The sequence below is a fragment of the Vitis riparia genome, chromosome 10 (genome assembly GCF_004353265.1).
Source record: "Vitis riparia cultivar Riparia Gloire de Montpellier isolate 1030 chromosome 10, EGFV_Vit.rip_1.0, whole genome shotgun sequence".
Taxonomy (NCBI): domain Eukaryota; kingdom Viridiplantae; phylum Streptophyta; class Magnoliopsida; order Vitales; family Vitaceae; genus Vitis; species Vitis riparia.
Genome location: NC_048440.1, coordinates 12,674,183 through 12,694,661, shown reverse-complemented (window position 1 = coordinate 12,694,661; position 20,479 = coordinate 12,674,183). Strand labels below are relative to the sequence as shown.

Sequence of the window (20,479 nt, the reverse complement as noted above, 5' to 3'; positions counted from 1 at the left end):
CCCATCTTGTTAAAGAGTCTAATCATACATATCATATGATCTATAATGAGAGTTCTTTTTAACATTCTAGTGTTCATTATAGTCTTAATACTATTTTGTCTAGTTAACCTACCCTTATTGCCAAACATCTATTTCAATTACAATTGGATTTTGAGGAAACCAATATTTTCCTATGAGTCCTAGTGGTCCCCACTTGAGCTCCTAATTCGTGGAGGTTCTCTTATTGTGTAATAAATTAACGTGTTTTAATTCATAAAAAAAGAACTATTATGACCATAGTTTATCTGAACACACTTCTTTAAGATCACCTATTAGGACATACCATCTTAAAGTTCATGAGATATTATGGTGTTTTTATTAAAAATGCATATTACTACTGACCGTGTGTGTATGACATTTTGTGGAATGCTATAACTTTACTAGTTCAAAGACTTAAGTTGTACCACGCAAAGCTAACTTTAGTACCAATAGTGGTGAGATCTATATTATATTTGTCATTTTAGTAGTAAGGATAGTAAGGTATATGTTGTGTTTGCCATAAGTTACTTCATGGGAACATGTTACTACATTAATGATGTTTTGTCCTCTATCTTATTTTTCCAATTGAACAAGTGACACTAATGATCTTTTACCAATGGATAGAGGTTGACTTAGAACTTCATCGTAGAATTATGACTTTATAGGTATAGTACATTTTGAATTTGAAAGTGATTGATTCAATGTCCTTTGTGTGACACATGGAGGTATAACTCCTAGTAATGACATAAAATTGAATTAAAAAAGTTCTCAACATCCACAAGTAATGGACTTAGAGTTTTTCCAAGTCATTGATTTAAAAAACCACATAAGCGGTTCTTAAACACATTCCAACAAAAACGTATCCTATGCTTAATGTTATTAAGATATAAAACAATAAAACTTTATATATAGTATAAATAAATGAGATTTAGATGTAAAATTATGAGATCCGAGTTTTACACATTATACAACTTGATTGGTGCTAAACCTTTGGTATCCTTAATAACATTAAGGGAGAATCACATAATCATGCTCCATCTTAAAAAAGTTACATTTTTTAAAACTTTGACTTTTGGTTTTAAAAGGATATGTATTTTGGGGGAAATAACCCTTAAAACACACACTTAGATGCTAAAAGTAATCAATATTTCAAACTAACCCTCAAACCCTCCTCTCACTTGCCACCAACTACCATATTTTTATTTTTGTTTGATAAGACAGATAAGCTCATCATTATTATTATTATTGTTTTTTTTAAAACAACTTTGACACATGGCAATCACCATACCATAATTTTTCTTTTTCTTTTTTTCCTCTCTATTATATCTCAATTTTCCTTTTTGTTTTGTTTTGTTTTTAATATGTTGGCTTGATGAAATCTTTAAAATTTCAATTTTGATTTCAATTTTTTTCATATTTCATCTTTTTATATTTATTGATTTTAATTATTTATGGACATTTTAAACATAAAATAATAATATAGAATAAATAATTAGTGAAAATAAATTTAATATAAAAATAAATGAACAAATTTAGAGATTTAGGATATAAGATTTTATATATTTTTGCTAAATAAAATATTTATTTATTTTGTAAATCTTATTATATTGTCATATTATTTTATTTTGTTTATATATTTTTAAAATTTTAAATTTTCATGTGAAAATCATAGTTGATGATTATAATTTTAACTTTTTACTTATTCACTCTTTTATAAAAAAAATGTTTTAGTGCATTATGTATTTATTTTTATATTAATTATTTATCATGTATTTATTATTATTATTATTATTATGTTTAAAGTTTCTTTAAGTAATTAAAATCAATAAATATGAAAAGGTGAAAGAGTCAACAAAAATTAAATTTGAAAAAAGGTGAATTATTTTCCAGGTAAAATGAAGAAAAAAGCAAAAAAAAAAAAAAAGAAAACTAATGTGATATGTTGATTAGCATGAAATTCTTTTGACTCGTCATTTCAAGGTATAAAAAAAACAAAAAATAAAAAAACAAAGGGGTTGGTCGTGGAAGAAAAGAATTGAAGGACAATTTTGAAATTTTAATAATATTACCATTTGAGTCTACGATTATTGAAATATTTTATAAAAGATGTTAAAAAATCTATAATTTTGAGATAGGGCACCTTTACATAATTCACCCACAAATGAAACTATTATGGACTGTGAAGCAAGACCCTAATTTTGATCGTCTGATTTTTGGTTCCACGGTGACGTTGAGGATCAAAGCTGGTGAGTGCGAAATTTGAAATGGACTGAAAGGAGGACCCGACCCGTTGTGAGGGGAGGCTAAGTCCTAAGTGAAAAGATTATGGGTGGCTCCATATAAAAGGCGGGCACCAGCTCTATACTCCCTCTTATCACTCCATATATTTTTCTCGTTCTCGTTGGTCTCCAAATTGGGGTAGAAAAGAATGAGGGAGGAGGTTATCAGCTCCGGCGGCACCATTGATCCCACTCCTGCTGCCAGGTTTCTCACATCATCCCCCTTTCTCTCGTGATTCTGAATCTGACTTCCATATCTACTGCTGCCTCTGTCAATTCAATTCATTCTCTCAGATTAGGGTTTCTGATTTACATGCCTTTCCATTCGTGTATGTCACCAGAGTGTGAATTCATGGATTTCTGTTAAGGTTTTGGGTGTTTTTATGTTATAATTGTTTCGTTTACGTTTTGTTTTTTTGTTCACTTGCTGAATTTGTTTTGTTGCGGAGAATAAATAGGAAAATGAGAAATTGAGAGTTTGAATCCTAGGCTTTTCCTTGTTTGAGAGCTGAGGGATCAGAAACCTTTACTGGACTGAGCCTGACGTCACGGTTTTGGCTCAGTTGGGCCTATTGGCATTTCTGTGCTCATGCTAATTTCCAATCGTATCTTACCTCTACAATGCATTCTCGCTGTCCAACAGATGGAGTGGAGTGATGGTAGTTGGATGATTGTTCGCTTGGATCAATGAAATCAGAGGAGTGATTGGGTATTGTATAAGAATGGTCACAGTTTGATTGCAGGCAGGAGCTCACAGTATGGAGGTCAACTGGTTGAGGGGATGCACTGGATTAGTAATTATTTCATGTGTACTCATGCCATGTGTATGCACACTGCAGCCCCATGCTACATTGCAAATCAATAAAACTAAAATGGGCATATCCATGACATTGCACGTAAACATTATATACAAAAAATATTGGATTTTGGAAATATAAGTGCTGCTGGCCAAAAAGGTGGACTGCAGTGGCACTTCTGATTAATAACTCTTCAGTTATGTGCTCCAAGGATTAGTTTGGAGATGTGATTGTAGGTTGCTTGTTTTCGTTTACATGTATAATTTTTGTGTACCATGTATGCCCATGTATCCATTCTTATTTGCCTATCAAAAATAACTTTTCTAAGTATTATATTTTGAGTGCCTCTACTTCTGGGGTCTGGATCATGTGAGTGCTTCAGATAATGGGTCCAATTCTCCTTTTTTTATATATTAATTTATTTCTAAAATCTGTATGGTTTTCACTAACAATAATAGAAAATGAACAAGAAGCGTATGAAAGTTTGTACGCCCAAGCGGCCTATGATAAAAAGAAAAATGTTTTTAGTCCCAAGAGGTCACTTGAGGAGATACAACCCACACAAAAACCGCCTCTAGCAGGTTCTACAATTTCAAATTTTCATTGATGTTTTGTGGGAAACCCAAGACACCTAAGGATTGGAGGAGTATTTAGAGATCATGGTGCCATGGTAGGCTTTATAGATTAGTTAAGCTCAAAGTAGATGGAGGGAGGTTGTTTTTGGTTTTCTCTCCTCCTTTTTGCTTGTTGGTGCTTGTTGTATGTACTGTATGCACTCTTTTTTTAGGCGCTGCATATTCTCTCTATTGCCTATCAGAAAAAAAAAAAAAACGGTATTCAGAGATGATGGTGGTGTAACATTGAGAAATCTGCTAGGGAGGGTTTGGCCATTGAGGTAGAGGTACTAGCTCTTGTGGAACGCTTGAAAGGCGAAAGCTTTATGCCTTTCCATTCTTTGGCTGGAGGGTGAATCTGCTGTTGTCATTTGCGGGCATCTAAAAAGGAAAGAGGTTTGTGGAAGTTTGACATATATCTTCACCCAATTATTGCCTTAATCTTTTGATCCTATGCTTAGCCAACCATTTGGTGGATTTCTTACCTCCTTGCATAGTGTAGAGTGGAACTTTGTTTAGATGTCTAGCTTGTTTTGCCTCTTATGGAGCTATGTGGGCTTATTATGTACAATTTGAAAGGATATTGTATCCTTCATTATAATTCTTAGATCAATGCTATGAAAGGGGAAAAAAAGGAGGTACATGAAAAAGTGAAGCACAATGAATAATTTAATGAGTCATGGAGGCTCATGCCCTAAGAAATGAACTATCACTAAATAAAAGCTCCATATTTTTTTTTGATAGTTAATTTTTTGTCCTCATTTGGATTTGAACTTTGAACATCTTACAAACCATCCCTAATCCTTTACCACTTGAGCTAGGTCTCAAGGGTAGAAGCTCCATGATCCATTGAACATATTTATCAATAACTAGCTTCAATTTGTGTTTTACTAATTCAGAAATTCAGATAATCCACAGTGAAAAAATGGAGCACTGAAAATTAGTGCATATTTTTTTATTTTAGCAAACACAATGGATGATTCCAAAGCTAGGTGTGTGGAATTTGTAAAAAAAATTCTATTTTGGGGAAAAAAAAGAATTAAAAGGGTTCAACTTTTTCTAGTATAACTTTTAATATGTCAAACAATGGTTCAAATTATTGGCACCCTTTGTATCCCCCCATGCCCTTTGTATATATTAGTTCATAGATACCAACCCCTTGTCCTTGTTTGACTTGATAGACTGATCAGGGACTTGTGTGTGTTGTTTTCCCGCTTGTTAGTGCCCTTTCTATATCCTATATGTATGAGGGTTATTTTTGTATATAATAAAAAAAATGATTCAAAATATATCATATGCAAAAAGGCAATCAAGAGCTACCATCACATGGTTTCCTTTTTAAAAAAAAAGGAACAACTTAATTATAAATGCTAGCATATTGATTTCTACCATATTCTTTGAGCATTATAGAATTCACATGTCATTGTTCATCTAAGAAACAAATTTAATATCATTTTTTAGAGCCTTACCTGCATGAAGTCTCTTGATATCTATTAGAAGTTTTGCAAAATTTTTGTAGAATTTCCTGGAGTTTGAGGATGAAACTGATTTTAAAATTTTAGTCACATGGGGAAATTTGTTAGTGGTGGACACTATTACTTAAAAAGTTATGAATTTGTTAGACTATTATGTGCTAGGGTTCTCTAGACACTATTATGATTGAGAAGTGTTGCTTTTAGGTGGTGTTTGTTTTTTGGCTGAATAGAAAAAGCCAAAATATTAGACTTTTTCTATTAAACTAAAAGTACCTTGTTGATATTAACTAACATAACTAAAGTGAACTTGTTATTAATAAATTTAGTTTAGTTATGTTGGTTGATGTTAATGAGTTACTTTTAGCTGAATGGAAAGAGTCAAATATTTTGGTTTTTTCTATTTAGCCAAAAACAAACACCACCTTACTCTTTTGTTAATTACATTACTTATCACTTGCTATTATGGTAGGAGGTTATTAGATTTAGAAAAAATGGTTAGAATAAAATAGATATGAGTTTTCTTCTAAATTTGATTGCCATCTACTATATATGTTAAAAGAAGTGGTGAAAAAAGTGAAACATCAGAATTTTTCTATAAAATTTGGAACTTAAAGAAGACCTGACCTGACACACTGGTCACTAATCCATGTTGCATTTGGTAAAGTGAGTCTGAAACTTCGGCTCACTTTACACGTCATGCTGCATATAAATAGGTGGGCGATGCAACCAATACACCTCATTCGCTTCATTTTCTTCTAGGGTTCCAAATTGAGGAAGAGCAGAATGAGGGAGGAGGTTATGAGCTCTGGGGATGCTATTGATCCCTCTCCAGCTGCTAGGTATCATACCACATCTTTCCCCACCTCCTTGGTTTGGAATCCAGAGTCTGATATGTACTGGTTCTCTGAATTCAGAGGACAAATTAGGGTTTTAGATCTACATGCTTTTTGACTGATTTGTGATATGTGAGTGTGAATTCACTGACTTGTGTTAGGGTTTTGGGTGTTTGTCTGCTGAAATTGTTTTCTTTAGTTCTATTTCTCTGTTCAGTTGCCAAATTTGATTTTGACTGTTAGGTTCTGTTTGGCCACTGAGAAAGTTAGAAGGATGAGAAATTGAAAGTTTGAATCTTAGAATTTTCTTTTGTCAGGATCTTGTTTGAAATACTGAGTCTGATATGTATTGGATCTCTGAATTCGAATGAATCTGTCCAATTAGGGTTTTGGATCTGCACATTTTTTGACTAATCTGTGATATTCGAGTGTGAATCCATTGATATATGTTAGGATTTTGTGCCTTTGTCTGCTGAGACTGTTTTCTTTATGTTCTGTTTTTTTGTTTTGTGGATGAATCTGTTTTTGCCTGTTCAGCTTTGTTTGGTTGCAGAGAAAGTTTAGGAAAACGAGAAATTGGATATTTGAATATTGGGCTTTTCTTTGTTTGGAATCTGAGATATCAGAAACCGCCACAGGATTGATGTCATTGTTTGGCTCAGTTGGGGCCATTGACATTTCCTTGTTTATACCAATCTCATAGGGTTTCCATACCTGTAAGATTGCATCCTCACTGTCCAAGAGATACAATGGAGTGATGGTAAATGGTACTAATAAGAATGGGCACAGTTAGATATTTAGGTAAGGAGGAATGGTTATGGAGGATGTCTGGTTGGGTCTGTCAGTGGAGTATGCACAAAACCAAACTTGGTCTCATGTGATGCATGCTCATGCCTTGTGCATGTATGCTGCAGCCCCCATGTGACATTGCAAAATATTGGAAGTAAAATGGGCATATTCATAATACTAAATGTATGAGTGCGGTATACAAATATCAGAATCTGGTAATGTATATGCTGGTGGCTAAAAAGTGGAGGGAATTGTACTTATGTTTAATGACACTTGATAGCGATGTTTAGATATGGTTGTATCCTTTTGATCTACAGAGATTTGATGAAATGCATTTCTAAAGTCATTTCTTGTTGTATAAACTTGGTTAGTTCTGGAACACCATGCTAGCTTATAAATCAGACTAGTCCTATATGGTCAGCATATTATATTTGTGTGCCCCTTTGCTTATTTTGGACTATATAGCAAAGTCAGTGGACTGGAAGACTTGGAGCAGTGAGTTCAAGCTAGAAAGGAATCATTCCTTTGTTCTATTTTATTGTGGTCTAAAAAGTCTTTGGATGTGGGTCCTATGTCTTCATGGGTTCCTTTGGTCATTTGAGTCCTCACTAAGATTTTAGTGTTGGTTTATTGATCTCCTCTAGGTGCTGTTTGCATACATTCAGTGTATGTGGGTTGCACTGCCCTTTGTTAGGTGCCTTTTCTAATAAATGTTAATTGCTTATCAAAAAATTTAAATTTAGTGTATTGAGGGTTTATTATTTTTATTTTTAAACATTTTAATTAAATGCTATTGGAAAATCCCGAGCTATGCGATGATTAGAGGGGTGGCAATGATTTTCCTTCTCTTTCATCTGCTAAATTGATTCTGCATTTTGAAACTGCTAGGCTAATTATGCTTTATGCCTGTTGTCTTCTAACAGTTCTGCGGGGGCCTCTTCACCTGCTGTTCCGACGAATGTTGGAAGCATAGATTGGTCCAGTCATGGTCATGGCTCCAAAGCTGCTTCTTTATCTTGCATTGGTTCACAACAGCCTCGGACTTCCTTAAGCACAAGTGCTGGTGGTTCTGCTCTTGGGTCATCACGAACTTCATGCAGGCCCTGGGAAAGAGGGGATTTACTAAGGCGCTTGGCTACCTTTAAGCCTTCAAATTGGTTTGGAAAGCCAAAGGTTTGGACTTGATTTGTTTAACTCAGCACATTTTAAATGTTAACCTATGTTGTCATACCTAACTTCTTCCACACTTTAGTTTCCACCTACACATGATGTCCAAAACCTTTCCAAGAACTAACAGGACATCCTCTATGTAATTGGAAATACACACTATATGTAATTGGAAATAAATCGATACTTAATGGATGAAGTGATCTAATACAGAAGTTCCCATCTTGTCTAGCATTAGTTTGATTGCATTTCTTAGGAATATCCCAGTTTGTGGACCATAAGGAGGACCAAGGAAGGATGGGAGAAGAACCCCAAATCAATTTGGAAATGAAGGAGCTCTCATGTTCAGTGGATAGCCCTTGAATAAATCACCAATCTGTGAAAGTACATTTGTTTCTGAGTCCATTTATCAGTACCTGGATTCCTATCTTCATAATGTATTTATTAGTCTAATAATTTTTAAATTAGGAAACCAAAATTACATCATCTCTATCTCCATGCTTTTCCTAATCCATCTCTCCTGAACTCGAAGGGAACATGTGGCAATTGTACACATTTTCCCTCGTAAGGATACAGTCACCATCTGCTCTTTTAGGCTCAACATTGCATTATACTGATAAACTGTCTATCTATAAGCAACAGTCATAGGGCTTGAGCTTGTGCTTATTCTTGGCAAAGTTGTTGATAACACGATGGATTCAAAGATAGATCTTGCGAACTACTAATCTCCTTTTAGGTGCCAAAGCCAATTACCAAACAGAACATCATTCATAACTGGAATTGGATTCTTGATATAGGATGATAGGTGGTCCTAACGAAGTAATTGATTGTAAGCTTCCAAAGTATTTGTAACTCAAAAATTTCGAGAGAGAGACTCTGAGGTTTATCAATAGAATTTGGTGGCATGCTAGATGTAAATTGAAAGATAGCTTAAAGACAATGGCGACCTATGGCACAGCAGGCCAATGACTACAGCTGAACAATTATAGAAAACAGTAACCTTCATTCCAAAAATCATTTTAGTATGGAGTCATCATAAACCTAATGATACTCTGAATACTAGTTTACTTGCAAAGAGATTGATCTCACATCCTAATTTCTGAAACTGGAAGCCCTAGAGACCAGAACTCTACGTATAAGGCCCCAACATTAGAAATTCAAGTCTACATGAGGAAACACCATCTTCTGTAATTCCATTCGTATTTCAATTCAATCATAAATTTTCTTAAAACACAGGCAAAACATGTAATTATATTGATAATTTGATCTCAAGTGGCTCTGGCATGTCACTTATCACTGTAAACATTTATAAAAAGTTGCATCATAACCTGCCCATTCTCTTGACAAGCAATTATGAAAAGGAAAATTTAAAGGGAAGAGTTGAAACAGCACTCCTGATGATAGGAAACTTGCTAGTCTCTAGGGAGAATGAATATATGATTTTGTTTCTAGAATGTCTCTTTGTGCACCTTTCTAGAACAGAAAATGCTCAGGGGGCATAGTCTGACCACTGAAGTCAAATGTCGGATTCTATTGTTGAAATCTTGAAATTAAATAAAATTAATGCAATTCCTTACTCCAAAAAGTCTTAGCTTCCTTTTAATTTAAAGCTTCAAAACAATTGAAAAGCATCTGACCTACCATTTGTATTTCCTCACAGGTTGCCAGCTCATTGGCTTGTGCTCAGAGAGGTTGGATAAATGTCGATGTTGATAAGATTATGTGTGAATCATGTGGTGCATACTTAAGTTTTGTCTCATTACCATCTGGGACACCTGCTGAAGGTGAGATTTAATTATATTAAAAGTGTTTTTAGGTTTTCATCATTATTCTTTTATTTTTTGCGTTCTTGAAGCCTCTGACTTCTATCATTGATGTCAAGCCTGCATTCAGAACCTTGAAGCTAGGGGTGTCTTGCAAAGGAGGTTGGGAGGGTAGATGTAGAAATAAAATAAGTAGCAAACATGAAGCTAAGAACATTCCTGCCAGGGAAGATGGTGGGATATATGTGTAAAAGGTTGCAACCTTGAAGATAAGGTTTGCCCAGCAAAGGGTGGTGAATATATCTTGACAAGTTGCCTCATGGTATCGCTTGGAATCAGATTAATCCATATTGCATCTTTACTGGAGCACAATCTGGAGTTGCCCTTCTTTACTTTATCGATTCAGTGATTAGATATGGAAGCTTATTAGAAGTGGTTATGATCTCTCTCTCCGAAAAGGTTCTTATGGCAAGCAGTTATGGAAGCTTATTTGAATAGGGTGTGAGGGGTTTCCAAGTTATGTTATATTCAGAGGTGAGAATTGTGAAATATGAGGTTTTGGTTTGATGACTTTTTCTTAAGGGTTCTTATGGTAAGGGATTTTGGAAGCTCAAGTTTTCCAGGTTTTTTCCCTTTTTGTCCGCCTAGTGGTGGGCAATGGTGAGAGAATTCTTTTTTGGGAAGATCTTTGGTGGGGTAACCAAACTTTGTGTTCTTAATTTGCTGATCTTTATAGAGTTATTTCTGTGAAAAACCTCACTGTCTCAAATGTCCTTGGAAATTCCTTTCCACTGTCTTGGAATTTTAACTTTCAACGCAATCTTACAGATTCAGAAATTGATCTCCTTCAGAGATTAATGTCCTCCCTTAGTTCTGTGCTTTTCTCTCATTCTTTGGAAGATTCAAGAGCGTGGTCTTTGTCTTCGTCAGGATTGTTTTCAGTGAAATATTTTTTCTTGGCTTTGTTAAAAGTCTCAAATCCTATCATGTTCCTTCCGGCCAAGTTCTCGTGGAGTTCAAAAGCCCCTTCAAAGGTTAAGGCCCTCGCTTGGTTAGTAGCACATGGGAAGGTAAACACCAATGATAAGTTGCAATTGAGAAGACCCTACAAATCCCTCTGTCCTCAATGGTGCATTCTTTGCAAAGGAAATGGAGAGTCGATTGACCACCTTTTTCTTCATTGTCCTGTTACCATTGGACTCTGGCACAAGTTGTTCAATCTAGCAGGGTTGGTTTGGGTCCCTCCAAGGAGTTTTGAGGACATGTTGGTTATTACTTTTAAAGGCTTGGGGAACTCATTAAGAGGCAAGACACTTTGACAAATCGCTTGCCTTACCTTGATTTAAATGGTGTGGCAAGAGAGAAACAATAGGATCTTTGAGGATAAAGGGAGAACGGAAGAGATGTTATGGGATTTGATTCGGTTCTATTCTTCTCTATGGGCTTCTTGTACTGAAGCTTTTAGAGGAGTTCCTCTAAGCGTTTTACAACTCAACTGGATTGCGGTTTGCGCTTCAAAAGTTTGATGATTGTTGGGGCTTCTCTTTGTTTTTAGAGTTCTATTGTTGGGAGTTTTCTCCTTTGTTTAGTTTGTGTAAGAAGGACCTCTCATCCTTCCCTTGGTTTCTTCTCTTTCTTTTGTAACTTTTCTTTCTCCTGTATCTTTTCTTCTATTAATATATTCTTCTTCGTTTCTGATAAAAAAAAAAAAATGAGGGGTTTCTGGATCCAAAGTGGGGAATGGCGAATTATGAGGTTTTGGCATGATAAGTAGTGTGAGGATTAACTTCTGAAGGAGGTCTTCCCATACTTATAGATTTTTGGTAAATTGAAGAGCTATATTGACATATTCTTGGGGTAAGACTGAGAACTGCAGGGGGGAGATGATGGCGGACATTCAGATTGGAAGTAAATGCAAGAGCTATGTTGGCAGATTGCAGGTGTCGGTTCAGCAGAAGGTTGGGGGTTTGGCTTTTGGGAGGTGGAGATGGTGGGTTCCTTTGTGGAACAGCTGTATTGTGCAGAGTTTGAGGTGACTGTATAGATTTCATGGTTGGGAACATAGTGACTGAAGAGCGTTTCTTGGTTGAATCTTTTGGCAGCCGTTCATGCAGTAGGGGACAGGTTTCCAGTTAAGGAGATTTTAAGGGACTTTGTATCCTTCAAAAGTGGCCCTTTTTTATGTGCCCAGCTGTGTGAGAGAGCTGTTGATGAGTTCAGGAGATGAAAGATTCATCCAATTGGTTTATTGTGTTGGATGATTAAGGAATAATCTAAGCATCTTCTGGTTCGTTATTGTGGATAAGGAATATGCTAATCATCTTTTGGTTTCATTATTATCTTGTGGTTTGGGACTCCTGGTTTTTGATTCTTCCGATGGAAAGTCCTACTGCACTGGTCTCAACTTCATCTACAGGTTCATGAGATACTACAAGAAAAGCTTAGGCTTTTCCTCAGAGTTTTCTTTCAACTTGTGTTGCTTGTGTTGGTGGACAATTTCTATTTATTCTTGCTAGATGCACTTGTTTGTGATGCAATGATGCAAGTCGTTTGCATTTTTTCCCCGAATCTCTTCTATGGTGATATACGACGCATGTTGCTACTTGAGTTGATGTATATGCCCTTTTCTAATTGTTCTAGCCAAGTCTATTTGATATTCCAATAGCAACAGCCTCAGCTTTCCTGTTGTTGCTAATATTGTTTTGTTTTTCTTTTGGATGAAGTTGATAGTGCTGGTGAAGCCTTTGGGAAGGAGCTGGATACTGAGCACAAAGTTAATTGTCCATGGAGAGGAAATAGCTGCCCAGAAAGCATGGTGCAGTTTCCCCCAACTCCTCAGTCAGCCCTGATTGGTGGTTACAAGGACAGATGTGATGGCCTTTTGCAGTTCCAATCTCTTCCTATTGTAGCTGCATCTGCAGTTGAGCAGATGCGGGCTTCTCGTGGCTCACAGATCGAGCGCCTTTTGTCCCAATCTCAAAATTTTATGGGTGGGGAAGTAGATTTTCGATCTGAGAGTATACCAGAACTTGAAGCCTCCCGAGATGGGGTGATCTATTTATATTCTCGGGTAAGATATTTTTACACTCTTAGACCTGCTTGTAATTGTCTCAATGAATTCATTATTTTGCTATTCAGCTATATGCTTTTGTTCTTCTAGTTTTATTTCTTGCTCGTTATCTTTCTCTTTGGCAGGCCCAGAAACTTATAAGCCTGTGTGGATGGGAGCCAAGATGGCTTCCAAATGTTCAAGACTGCGAAGAGCATTCTGCTCAATCAGCTAGAAATGGATGTTCTTTTGGCCCTACCCAAGCACAAGTTCATCTTTCACTGGATCCTGGACCGAGCAAGAATGCAGTCTCTGCTTCAGCAAAAAAAGACACTGGAAAGAATAAAATGTTAGCTGTGGAGTCCAGATGTGAATCTAGGTCTCCTTTGTTAGATTGTAGTCTATGTGGTGCTACTGTCAGAATATGGGATTTCCTTACTGTTCCTCGACCTGCTCGTTTTGCTCCCAACAACATTGATATTCCTGATACAAGCAAAAAAATGGCATTGACACGTGGGGCAAGTGCAGCCAGTGGAGTCAGTGGCTGGGTCGCTGCTGATGATATGGAGAAAGAACAGACCGAAGATCGTGATGAAGTTGCTACCACTAATGAGGGAAAATTACTCCCAAACACGGATGTTGATTTGAATCTTACAATGGCTGGAGGCTTATCTTTTACTCAGATGGGTAGGACAGCAATGTCTGAAAATATGCATGATGCTGATATGGGAAGGGATCTAATGATAGGACAGCCTTCTGGTAGTGAGGTTGGTGATCGTGCAGCATCATATGAATCACGGGGCCCAAGTTCTCGTAAGCGGAGTTTGGAATTAGGTGCCAGCTCAGATGATAGGCCACACTTAAGGATGCAGCAGGCTGATAGCATTGAAGGAACTGTCATTGATCGTGATGGTGATGAAGTCACAGATGGTAGACAATACTCAGCTGGACCTTCAAAACGTGCTCGTGACTCTGATATATTTGACACATACTGTTCACCATATAATAGAGACTCATCCGGTGCTGGCCCAAGCCATTCATTGGGTTTTGAAATTTATGCAGATGCCAACAAAGGAGTTCCATTTCGACAAGGAAGTGATCAAGTTGTTGGAATTTCATCTGCTAGAGATTCAACACGTGCATCATCTGTTATTGCCATGGATACAATTGGCCACAGTGCAAATGAAAACTCTATGGAAAGTGTTGAAAACTATCCTGGTGATATTGATGATGTTCAGTTCCCTTCTTCTAGCATATATGGTAACCTGGATATGAATGACACATCTGAAATGAATTATAGTAATCAAGCACAGCAGAGCATTTGTTTCCAACCTGCTGCTGAAGTAGTTCCTGGAGAAATGGGGGTCAGCAGTACTAATGATGGTGAAGAAATCTTCAATGCAGAAATTGTGACTGCTCAAGCTAGGGATGGGTTTAGTTTTGGAATTAGTGGAGGAAGTGTTGGGATGTGTGCCAGTCATGAAGCTGAAATTCATGGAACAGATATATCTGTCCATAGAGCAGATAGTGTTGTTGGTGACGTGGAACCAAGAACAGAAGATGCTGAAAATCAGGGTCAGACAGGGGAATCTGCCCCAGACCCTGGGCTAATGGATGAGATTGTCCCCGAGGAAATGAACAGGGAGGATCCTCATGGTGATAGTCAGGAGATGTTATCTCGATCTGTAGGCAGGGCGGATAGTGGCTCAAAAATTGATGGTTCTGCCAAGGCTGAATCTGTTGAAAGTGGTGAGAAGATTGGTCAAAGCCACAAGTTACCTCAAGATAACAACAACCTCCCTTCTTTTTCTTGCAATGCCATTGTGTACTCTGGTCAGGAAACATCCAAGAAAGAGGTTACAAGGGGTGGGAAAGCATCACTTAGAAAAGACTCTGAAGACCTAGAGTTAGAATATGCAGCTGCGAATGGGATTGGTAAATTTTGCTACTTGACTGGTTTTTTAGACATTATTATGCTTTCTATTCTTTTTATTTCTTATTTCCTCCCTGACCTTTATAAATTGATTGTTTAAAGGTATTTCTTTAGGTGGTATTAACTATTTGATGTGGAAAAGGAAAAAAGTATTAAAAAAAAACCTAAGGTTTCATTTGGATATGCTTTCTGTTTTTTGTTTTTTAAAATATAAACTTCTATATAAAAAGGAGAAACTCTTATAGAAAGAGTATAGAGTTCCCTTATGTCCTTAAAATTTACTTGAAAAAAATTTTAAAATTTGGGTAGTAAATTTTTTTTAATACCTTGAGTTTTTTTAACTAGTTTTGAAAACTACTACATTTTCAATGTTAACCTCTTAGAGTTCTTATATTTTATATGGAAGTTACTATTATTTTTTATTTTTAAAAGTAAAAAACAGGAAATGTATCCAAATGGACACTAAGAAATTCTTTTACCTTGATAGGCAAATGAGAGCAGTGTGTGTGTGTAATGGATCGCAACTATAAGTGAGCATGTGGGGATTACAAGGATAACCACAAACCAAGTGCACAAAGGAAACACCCACCCACAGAGAGAGAGAGGCAAAAAACAGCCTTAACTCACAACCATGCTATCTTCAAAATCTATAAAAGACAAATTCTCAACCGCTAGACAATACTCAACTAAGCAAAAAGAGATATAAGAAAGAAACTTTTGTGCACCGAATCGTACCACTCAAAACCATCAAAGATCCTTCAATTTTCCTCTAGGAACACACTAAAACAAGCAGAAGGGGTTATCCGAGTGTGGCCCCTTTTTATTTGGCACTTGTTAATAAATTTGTTTGCTTATCAAAAAATAACACTACTTTGTCAACTAGCCAAAATATCTTTGAGAAACAAGGTAACACCTGAAGACACTCCAAACAAGGGAAGTAAGGAAGACCACAATTTGCTTACAGTGGAAACACCTATTAAGCAAAGACTAACCACTTCCTGTGAGTTGGTTGGTAATAAGGACTTTCTCTTGCACAACTGCCCCAACACATTCTAGGCAGAAAACACACACACACACACACACACACACACACACATTTTACCCATCTTGGATAACCTTTGCCTTGTTCATTCACTCCACCAGTCCAGACATAAAAAATTTAAGCATCCATAGCAATCAGAGCCTTCCCCATGTTCCCCTTACTCCCTAATCTTTAAGTAACCTGTAGCCATCCCTCTATTAATTAATAATCAATAGCCTAATAATCTCATAAAAAACAATTTGTTGAGGAATCACTTGGTTCCCTAGTGGATGACTAAAAATTTTGATGCCTGCTTACTTCCTGTGTTCGTTTTTTTTTCTTTTTTTTTTTTCTTTTTACTAATTGAGAATCCCATTTTAGTTATTGATAAATGTTATCATACATAGAAAAATATTTGAGATAATTTGTTAGTTATTGGAAAATATGGCCTTGTTTGGTAATTGTTTTCGAAAAATAGTTTTTTAGAACAATTTTTGAAAATTGTTCTTTAATGTTTTGTAGAACAAGTGTCTGTTTGGAACCTGAAATGTTTTAAACCTGTTTTCTATGTTTTTAAATATGTTTTAAAAATAATTTTTATGTGTTGTGCTTTATTTTTAATCATTTTCCATCTTTTTATAATTTTTTTAAAACAATTATAAAAAAATAAGTGAAAACAACTAAAAAATATTATTTGAAAACACCATTTTTTTTGTTTTTAAGAACAAAAACCTATTTTCTATTTTTAAGAATAAAAAAATGTTTTCTATTTTTTGGTTGTCAAAAGTTGTTTTAGTCTTTTTGTTCTGGATAACAGAAAACTATTTTAAAAAATAATTACTAAACAAACCCAAACATCTCACTTGTATTGCATGCTTGGAAAAATGGATCTTCTCATATTCGGAGAAGAAATGTCATCAAGTGGGGGACACAACTGTCCTTAGACAATATCCAATCGGTTAGATCCATGGATGACCTAGTTACCTCACCAAAGATATCATGAATATATATGCATTTTTGGTGGCCAAATGTAACATGATAATGCATTTTTACTGTTTGGATGGTTAGGGAATTTTTGGAAAAATGTACATTAGTTACTATTGTTTTTGTGTTTTAATACGTAATTTACAAATTTCTAATAATTTAAAAAATTTTAAATGCTTACTCATTTTTTCCCTGAATGGTAATGTATTTGACCTCTCAGGTCCACCAAAAGGGGAAAGCAACTATGAAGAAGCTATAGAATTTGATCCAATCATCCATCACAACCAATTCTGCCCTTGGGTGAACGGAAATGTTGCTGCTGCTGGCTGTAGTAATGGTGGTTCCAGTTCCACTGCAGACATTGTTGCCCATTGTGGGTGGCAGCTGACATTAGATGCTTTAGATGCCTTGAGATCACTGGGGCATCTTCCCATCCAAACAGTACAATCGGAGTCAGCAGCATCTTTATACAAGGTTTGTTGGTCCTCTTATCAGTGATATATCTTGAGTTCTTCTTTCAACATTTAAGCAAATGAAAGTCAAAGGACTTCAATTTTAGGTTTCCTTGATACTGCTTTTTAAGCAGCTTGTTTATTACTGTCATTCGTTGTTCTTAGCTTTCGAAAATAGCTTTGGATAAATTACTTAGATGTTATCTAGTTCTTCAAAATGAGAAAAAACCTCAAGCAATCAAGCATCTCAAATGTTCCCCTTTGATCAAGAAATTAGAACTTGGCAGCTTAGACACTCCCAGATTCCAACAGCCTAGCCCCTTCCATGCTATGCATGAAATAAAATAAGATGCATTCCCATCTCCCAAAGAAACCATAGACCAAGCAAAATGGAACTTAAGAAAAAGTTCTTTTATTAACAGATGCAAAAAGAAAAGAAAAGAGATTTGGGGCAGTTTACTTGTGATGTGCTTCTAATGCTGCTCCACTTTTTATAATCACTAAATATATAAAAAAATAAAATGCAGAATGTTGTAAACTAAAGGTTCGCTTACAACATTTCTTTTGTTTTGGTACTGTCTTGTGTCCAAGCAACCAAAGGTTCTGAAGCACTATATCTAGATGTCTGCTTCATGTGCAGTGGCTTCTCTCACCAATTAGGGATCTCTTCTAGATAGTCCTTGTAAGTGGAAATTTTGAAGTATAAAAGATTTGTGGTCTTGATCATCTTTTTTGGTATCCTATAAATTTTCATTGGCTGAAGCAATAGAATCCAATATGACGGTCAGTGCCTTTCAGATGCAACATGTAAAACATTAGGTTTTATTTCATGACACAACATTTGTGTGCATGAAATGTATTTGATGGATGAAGTTGATTGCTTATGTTTTTTTTTTATTCATGTATGGAATATTATGTCTTGTTTTGCGGGATTGTTTGTTAGGTTGGATTGTGACAAAGTATACATGGTTTTGATTTGTTCTGTGTTGGTGGTCTTTGAAAGCTAATCTCATGTCTTATTTCTAAAATTGGTGGTCTTTGAAAGCTACTCTCACGTCTTATTTCTAAAATAGCCTCTTTATCTGCTTTGAATTTTTTTATTAAGGTTCTCTTCTTTATCTTATACCATGTGTGCTTACATGAGATTCTCCTTGCAGGACAATCACCAAACTCCTGGTGGAAAACTGCGGGGACCCCAATCAGCAAGCAAAAGCCATGGACAGCCTTGAGATTCAATCTCAAAGTCAGAGGTACTTTCAGTTATTGGTAAATAGGTCATGTTATCGTCATAGAAAGATTGCTCATTGCTTCGCCCAGTTTTGCATCTACTTCCAAATTATCCTGAGCCTCAGAATAAATTATTTGATGCCATGGGAAAATCTGATATTCCTTCTTAATGGCAAAATTACTTCCGATTTTGGTAAATAGGCCGTGCTATTTTCATAGAATGATTTCTTATCACCACCCCCTAGTGATGTCGCCATTTCCAAATAATCTTGATTGTTCCAGAGGTATTTTGTGCTGCCACCCCAAGCCCTGCATAAAGTATTCAACCCTATTAAAAGAGAAGGGGGGAACATTCCATGTACACAGCATGTATGCAACTTACAAAAGGGGTAGGCCATGGGACACCCCAATCAATAAGAAAAAGGACTCTTAGAACTAAAGGAAACCAATTCTACACTTCTAGCCCACCAGAAAATGACCACATGAGAAATGTCTTTCAAGTTATGCACATCCAAAAATGCATTTTGACCATGATGCAAATAGAAGCATGCAACTTCCAAATTGCTGTCATACAACCAATCAACCAACCCACTTATTTGCCAAGTTTCTATTTAGCTGCCATGGAAGAATCCATTATCCCAGAAAGCAAAAAGATCAAACTGCATATGTTTTAACTTTAGCTTTCATAAGAGAAATGTTTCATTTGTTAATGTCCTATATCAAGATGCTGAGTCCAACTGAAATTTTTTGCCGTAATCTGTGGTACTAGGTATCTTTGTTTTTTGCAGTCCAAGGGTTTCATAGTGTTGCTAGTTCCATGTGTTTAAGAGGTGTTCAAACATTTTTAAACCAAGCAATAGATGCATGGACCTGTGATTTGGTCATTTATCTAATTCTTATGAGAACTTGAATCAGCTTCATTGTCATGAAATGCCCTGATGTCCATCAGCTCTAAAGACTTCAATAATGTATTCAACTGAGTAATTCTTGTTTCTCTTGATCTAGAGCCACTTAATGTCATTTTTATTTTATTTGAATTTCTGTTTCCAAAAATACCAATCCAGGAGCAGCGGCATCCAACTCTTCTCCAGACAATTCTGGTGTGTGGCTTAATGATCCTATTAGGATCTCTTATAAATCTCATTATGCATCAGTTAGAATACTTATTATGTGCTAAATGTTTATTCTAGGTATGTTAGCTAATGATAGTATATGCCTTCCTACCTGCTTGCTATTCCATTGTTGTGCAGGGATGAAAGACTGCAGGCAGTGGTGGAAACAATAGGGAATCAGGTCCCTGGATGGAGTTCATTGCGATTGCAGCTGCTGCTGCAGGAGAAATCTGGCAGTCTCAGTTAATTTTCATGGTTGAATCGTTAGGGTAATTTACATTTTGTTAAAAAAAATTAGGTACTTATTTATGACTAAAACTCTCGTCGCTTGGACTTTCTGAGTTTGTCTTTTCCATTAGTAAGTGAATGGCTGTGTGATAGACAGTGTGAACTAGATTGACAGAATATGGATGTTTTTGAAAGCAGCAATTTTCAACTGGTGATGATAAAACAGCTGGTAATGTTAGGAGTATTATTATTCAAGATATTTTGTTGACATGAAGCATCCAGATCAATGTTGTAACAAAGTGGTGGTGGGCACACTGACACCTCTTTGAGTATTATTTTATCATTCAAGAGATTGCGTTGTTATGAGGCATCCAGATCTGTGAGTGGAGAATTGTATTTTCCTGAATCTTTGATGATGATGGTAGTTGTAGTGTGTTAGTGATGGCAATATTGATGCTCATAGTCTGTGTTATTGTCTATTAAGATAATGCCGGTAAGTCAACTGATACCTTATGATGGCCATGAGTCATGAGTCATGAGTCATGACGCTTAGATATGGGTCTTACTGACGGATATTGGGTCCAATATACTTCCACCCCAACATTATGTGTTATGGGTCTTAGACCCAATTTTTTGCCAGAAGTTAAGTCACATATTTCTGAATAGGTATTTGTAAAAACTTGGGCATAGTCTCAACCATTTAACAACTTTTTGATGCGATTTTCCCTACCAAGTTTG

At 36.0% G+C, this 20,479-nt stretch overlaps 1 protein-coding gene across 1 annotated transcript; it reads left to right on the top strand.

Annotated features, from left to right (window-relative positions):
* The first annotated feature begins 2,382 nt into the window (after nt 1–2,382).
* On the top strand, nt 2,383–20,186 carry LOC117923708. Its single transcript, XM_034842130.1, has 8 exons — nt 2,383–2,502; nt 7,729–7,978; nt 9,633–9,756; nt 12,459–12,805; nt 12,931–14,719; nt 16,943–17,196; nt 18,332–18,424; nt 19,652–20,186. The coding sequence occupies exons 1-7, from the start codon at nt 2,447–2,449 to the stop codon at nt 18,401–18,403; spliced, it is 2,892 nt and encodes a 963-aa protein (XP_034698021.1). The 5' UTR covers nt 2,383–2,446; the 3' UTR covers nt 18,404–18,424; nt 19,652–20,186.
* Nucleotides 20,187–20,479: the final 293 nt, after the last annotated feature.